The sequence below is a fragment of the Carlito syrichta genome, unplaced genomic scaffold, assembly GCF_000164805.1.
Source record: "Carlito syrichta isolate Samal-C Ts95f unplaced genomic scaffold, Tarsius_syrichta-2.0.1 Scaffold288315, whole genome shotgun sequence".
NCBI classification, from domain to species: domain Eukaryota; kingdom Metazoa; phylum Chordata; class Mammalia; order Primates; family Tarsiidae; genus Carlito; species Carlito syrichta.
Window position 1 is genome coordinate 149,647 of NW_007232411.1, and position 6,233 is coordinate 155,879.

Sequence of the window (6,233 nt, forward strand, 5' to 3'; positions counted from 1 at the left end):
CGAGACCCGCCTGGGCAGGCGAGACCTCATCTCTACAATAAAATAAAAAAATTAGCCAGGCATGGTAGCGCGCGCCTGTAATTCCAGCTACTCAGGGGCTGAGGCGGAAGGATCGCCAGAGCCCAGCAGGTCGAGGCTGCAGTGGCCGGGAGCAGCCACTGCACTCCAATCTGGGCGACAGAGTGAGACTCCAACTCAAAAAAAAGAATTGTCGTTTGAGACCAGAATGGTGAGGAAAAGCTAGTCATGCAGAGCTGCAGTGGGAGCATATTCCAGAAAGTGGGAATGAATAGCAAAGGAAAGGTTCTGAAGTTTGGGTGAGCTTGTTGTATTTGATGAGCATACGAATGCAGTATGGCTGCAGCATAGCAAGTGAAGAGGAGACTGCTAGGGCGTGGAGTCGGAGAATTGGACAGGGGCCTGACCAGAGAGAACCTGTGTGTGCCATTTAAGGAATTTGTGTTGTGTTTTTTGGGGGGTTGGAGTCTCACTACCGTGCTGGGCTAATTTTTTTGGTTTTTTTGTTTGTTTTGAGTTGGAGTCTTACTGTTGCCCAGGCTGGAGTGCAGTGTCACGCTCATGGCCACTGCAGCCTCGACCTGCTGGGCTCAGGCTATCCTTCCGTCTCAGTCTTCCTCATAGCTGGAACCATAGGCATGTGCCACCAGTCCTGGCTAATTTCTTGATTATTGTAGAGACAAGGTCTCACCAAGTTGCCCAGGTTGGTCTCGAACCCCTGGGCTCAGGCAGGCCCTCTTGCCTCTACCTCCCAAAGTGCTGGGATTACAGGCATGAGTTATGGTGCTCAGTGTGTTCTAAATTTTGTGTAAGCTCTTGGGAGATCGTAAGCAGAGGGATGGGGGTGCCATATCTGGTTTTTGGTTTAAAAGATTACTCTGGTTGCTGTGATAGGAAGGCAAGCTGGAAACTTGGAGATTTTTTTAGAGAAAAAAGGCAGTTTGAACAAGGGTGGGTTCAGTAGAGAGGGAGAGAAGTGTACAGATTCAGAGTAGATATAGGAATTAGACAGGTTCTTTGTGAGTTCCTCATAGATTCCATGTGGATTTAGGAGAAAAGAGAGGAATTGAGGATGACTTAAGTTTTTAGTCTGAGTGCCTGGTAAGTTGTGGTGCCATTTACCAAAATAGAAAAGAAGAAAGAAGGGGTGATAACTTTTGGGGGAGGATTGGAGTTCTGTTACTGTGTTATACTTAGGGACAGAGGTAAAAGTTGTAAGCTACTTAGCAAGTTGTGTGGCACACAGTAAAAAAATACAAAGCTGTATGTTTGGCACAGTGCTGAGTCCGTAGCAAGCACTCAATAGATACTTGCTTTGTGACATACATGTATGTTAAGGACACGTGAGTATGTGACTTAGAAGCTTCTAGTTTGAGTGCCTAGATGGGAAGTGGTACTATTTTCTAAGCTAGAACCTCAGGTGAGAAACATGTAATTTTGGACACGACTGTGAGGAAGCTATAGCAACTTCAAATGAACAGACTGGTCATCAGTGGAAATGAATCCAGGAGTCTCAAGAGACTGACTGGTGTTGGTATTGTAATTGGAGAAACTCTAGAAGTCATCCAATCTAGCTTTATTTTGTTGCTTTTTTTTTTTGAGTTGGAGTCTCACTCTGTTACCCATGCTGGAATAGTGCAGTGGCATGCTGCTCACAGCTACCGTTGCCTTGACCTTCCAAGTAACTGGAACTACAGGCACATGCCACTGTGCCCAATTAATTTTTTGATTTATTGTGGAGATGAGTTCTCACCAAGTTTCTCAGCTATTCTCGAACCCGTGGGCTCAGACAGTCCTCTCACCTCGGCCTCCCAAAGTGCTGGGCATGAGCCACCGTGCCCAGCCCGTTTTTGTGTGTGTGTGTTTTTTTTTTTTGAGTTGGAATCTCATTCTGTTGCCCAGGCTGGAGTGCAATGGCATGCTCACGGCCACCACAGCCTCAACCAGCTAGGATCAGGTGATCCTTCCGCCTCAACCATCCAAGTAGCTGGAACTATAGGCACATGCCACTATGCCTGGCTAGTTTTTTGACTAATTGTAGAGATGAGGTCTCGCCAAGTTGCCCAGGCTGGTTTCGAACCCGTGGGCTGGGATTATAGACATGAGCCACCATGACCGGCTTTTTTTTTTTTTTTTTTTTTTTAGTTGGAGTCTCACTCTGTCGCTCAGGCTGGAGTGCAGTGGCATGCTCCCGGCCACTGCAGTCTTGACCTGCTGGGCGTCGGCAATCTTTCCATCTCAACCTTCCAAGTAACTGGAACTACGGGCACGTGCTACCACACCCAGCTAATTTTTTTTTTTTTTAATTTTTATTGTAGAGATGAGGTTTCACCATGTTGCCCAGGCTGGTCTCAAAACTGTGGGCTCAGGCAATCCTCTTGCCTCGGTCACCCAAAGTGCTGGGATTATAGGCTTGAGCCACCGCACCTGACTGATTTTTTTTAAATTTTAAAGATGTGGAGCACAATTTAGGGTTAGGTATACAAATTTTCATTATGCAGCTACTCTTGTTGGTGAGGTGTACCCCCTCCCCATCCCCTGGCAGTTTCCCACTGCTGCTAATCCCACCCCCCCCCCCTTGTTGCTGTTTTTATTTTTGCTGTTTTGAGTTGAGGTCTCACTCTCTTGCACAGGCTGGAGTACGGTGGCACAATTATGGCTCACTGCAGTCTTGGCCTCCTGGGCTCAGGTGATCCTTCTGCCTCAGCCTCCCAAGTAGCTGGGAATGTAGGTGTGTGCTACCATGCCCTGCTAATTTTTTGATTTTTTTGTAGAGACAAGATCTCACTCTTTTGCCCCAGCTGGTCTTGACCTGCTGGGCTCAAGTGAGTCTCACTCTGTTGCCTAGCCTGGAGTGCAGAGTCATCCTCATGGCCACTGCAACCGCGACCTGCTGGGTTCAGGTGGTCCTTCCACTCCAGCCTTCCAAGTAGCTGGAACTACAGCCACACTGTCTGGCTAATTTTTGGTTTTATTGTAGAGACAGGTCTTGTCAAGTTGCCCAGGCTGGTCTTGAACTCCTGAGCTCAGGTAATTCTCTCACTTTGGCCTCCCAAAGTGCTGTGATTACAGGCGTGAGCTACTGTACCCATCTTAGCCTATCTCTTGTACTTTTCCTTACTTCTTCCAATCCTTCTTTTTGGTCCCTCTCTGACTCTAGCTATGCTGGGAAAGCTTTCTCTGCCATCCCCAGCCTCCTCTTTCATCTACCTCATCTCACTTGGCTCTTGGCAGGTGGATTGGGGAGCAGATGACACATTAGTCTTGTGTAGAAAGCTTCAGTGTGCAACTCTTTGGGAGGCCAAGGCAGGTGAATTGCCTGAGCCCATGGGTTCAAGACCAGCCTGGGCAACTTGATGAGACCTCGACTCTACAATAAATCATAAAAACTAGCGAGGTGTGGTGGTGTGCATTCTGTAATTCCAGCTACTTGAAAGGCTGAGGCAGAAGGATCACCTGAGTCCAGCAGGTCAAGGCTACAGTGACCGTGAGCATGCCACTACACTCCATACTGGGTGACAACGAGTAAGATGTTAACTCTAAATAAATAAATAAAAATCATTTTGGTGATGCCTCTGGGAAACTATGGTGCCTTTGACTCTTCCTTTTTCCTGAGTACTTTCCAGGTGCTTTGTTGGTCAGCATGCTCTGGGTCAAGATTTTTGGACATTGAAAGGGTGGCCATAAGCTGGGTGCGGTGACTTATCTAGCACTTTGGGAAACAGAGGTGAGAGGATTGCCTGAGCCCAGGATTTTGAGGCCAGCCTGGGCAACTTGATGAGACCTTGTCTCTACAATAAATTTTAAAAGTTGCCTGGGCGTGGTGGTATGCGCCTGTAGTTCCTGCTACTTGGAAGCCTGAAGTGGAAGGATCACCTGAGCCCACCAGATTGAGGCTGCGGTGATTGTGAGCATGCCACTGGACTCCTGCCTGGGCGACAGAGTGAGACTCCAACTCAAAAAAATAAATGGAGGCCATGAGCATGGCCTTACAGAGTGGATCAGGGCAGTAGGATGGAGGGTAAAGAAATCATTTACCAGTGGATAAGACCCTACTTTGCCTCTTTCTTACTGTTCTCTGTAGGGACTGAGCCAGAGCAAACACTAGACCTTGGAAAATCCTAGCAGGCCCTTCTGGTCTGACTTGGATACTCTCACTCCTGCTAGTAACTTCCACTCTGCCCTTCCTGCCACAGATGGCCATGGGGAGAGGTTCTGACTCACTACTCTTTGGCTAATACTTCGTTTTTCTGTGGGCTCTTTTACCAGGACATCAATAGCCTCAACAAACAAATTGCTCAGCTTCAGGATTTCGTGAGGGCAAAGGGCAGCCAGAGTGGTCGGCACCTGCAGACCCATTCCAACACCATTGTCGTCTCCTTGCAGGTGGGCCCTGGGGAAGAAAGGAGGGTGACAAAGGGGAGGAAGGTATTGTCGTCTTTGGCTGATGCTTTTTCCTTTTCTTCCAGTCAAAACTGGCATCCATGTCCAATGACTTCAAATCAGTTTTAGAAGTTAGGACAGAGGTGAGAAGAATCTGTGTAGGAGGGACTGAAACATGCGGGTTAGGATCTAAGAGGGAAATGGGGAAGGGACAAGTTCCATAGAATCATGGAACCTCTTTAATGTGCCTACTTTTCTAGCAGTCTCATTACCTTTGCATTTCTTTCCTATTCTCAGAACCTGAAGCAGCAGAGAAGCCGGAGGGAGCAGTTCTCCCGGGCACCTGTATCAGCTCTACCCCTTGCCCCCAACCATCTGGGTAAGTCAGGGATAATGCAGGAAGCCCTGGAAGGTGAGGCTTAGTTATTCTGGTTGCGATGGCATCCTCTAAATGCTGTATTGGATAGAAGAATAAAGGAACAAGGAAGTTGCTAAACTCTATCTCTGAGGCCAAACCTGATTGTTAGGATTTATGATCTACACTTAGCCTCCTATATCCTTACTGTTTGGGGAAGAATTTAGTCATATTCAGAAGCAGGCCAAGCATGTGACTCATGCCATAATCCCAACACTTTGGGAGGCCAAGGTGGGAGGATGGTTTGAGCCCAGCTTGGGCAACATAGTGAGACCTCAGGTGATGTGTGCCTGTAGTCCCAGCTACTCAGGAGGCTGAGGTGGGAGGATCACCTGAGCCCAAGGTTTTGAGGCTATGGTGAGCCATGATTGTGCCACTGCACTCCAGCCTGGGTGACAGGGTGAGACCCTTACTTAAATAAGGAAGTTAAATTCAGAAGAATGACAATACATAATATTTTTGCACTTTATTCATATTCTCTGATTTAATTTTCACTACCACTCTTTTAGAAAGCAACTACTGCCAGGTGCAGTAGCTCACACCTGTAATCCCAGTAATTTGGGAGGCAGAAGCAAGAGGAATGCCTGAGTCCGGAGGTTCGAGACCAGCCTGGGCAACTTGGCAAGACCTTGTGTCTACGATAAATAAAAAAAATTAACCACGTGTGGTAGCGCTCACTTGTGGTTCCAGCTACTTGGAAAGCTGAGTCAGAAGGATCACCTGAGCCCAACAGGTTGAGGCTGCAGTGGCCATGAATGTGCCACTGCCCTCTAACCTGGGTGACAGAGTGAGACTCCTACTTAAAAAAAAACAGCAGGGCACGGTGGCTCAAATTTGTAATCCCCGCACTTTGGGAGACTGAGGCAAGAGAATTGCTTGAGTCTAGGGGTTCAAGTCCAGCCTGGGCAATTTGGTGAGACCCCATCTCTACAATAAATCAAAAAATTGCCAGGCGTGGTGGCTCACATCTATAATCCCAGCACTTTGGCAGGCTGAGCTGAGAGAATTGCCTGACCCTATGGGTTCAAGCTCTGGGCAACTTGGCAAGTTCTTATCTCTACAATAAATTAAAAAAAAAAATTAGCCAGGTGTGGTGGTGTATGCCTGTAGTTCTAGCTACATGGAAGGCTAAGGCGGAAGGATCACCTAAGCCCAGCAGGTTGAGGCTGTGGTGGCTGTGGCATGCCACTGCACTCCAGCCTGGGTGACAGAGTGAGACTCCAACTCAAAAAAAGAAAAGAAAGAACTATTAATATCCCCATTTTGCAGGTGAGAAAATTGAGGCTCAGAGAGGTTAAATGACTTGTCCAGGGTCATAAGGCTAGTAAGTGCCAGAGCTGGGATTCAAATCCAGAGTATATGGGCTTGAATTTACTTTTTTTTTTTTCTTTTTTCTTTCTTTTTTTTTTTTTTTTTG

The 6,233-nt window shown here is 47.3% G+C and overlaps 1 protein-coding gene across 3 annotated transcripts in view; it reads left to right on the forward strand.

Moving 5' to 3' along the window:
- STX5 (syntaxin 5) overlaps positions 1-6,233 on the forward strand; it is a 33,870-nt gene that overhangs the window by 10,153 nt on the left and 17,484 nt on the right. For 2 of the 3 annotated variants that reach the window (XM_008053593.1, XM_021710224.1), the window contains exons 5-7: positions 4,288-4,404; positions 4,488-4,544; positions 4,699-4,780. In XM_008053593.1, coding sequence (XP_008051784.1) covers positions 4,288-4,404; positions 4,488-4,544; positions 4,699-4,780 — 256 coding nt within the window. The remainder of the gene's footprint in view (positions 1-4,287; positions 4,405-4,487; positions 4,545-4,698; positions 4,781-6,233) is intronic. The other variant, XM_008053594.2, reaches the window with a different exon arrangement.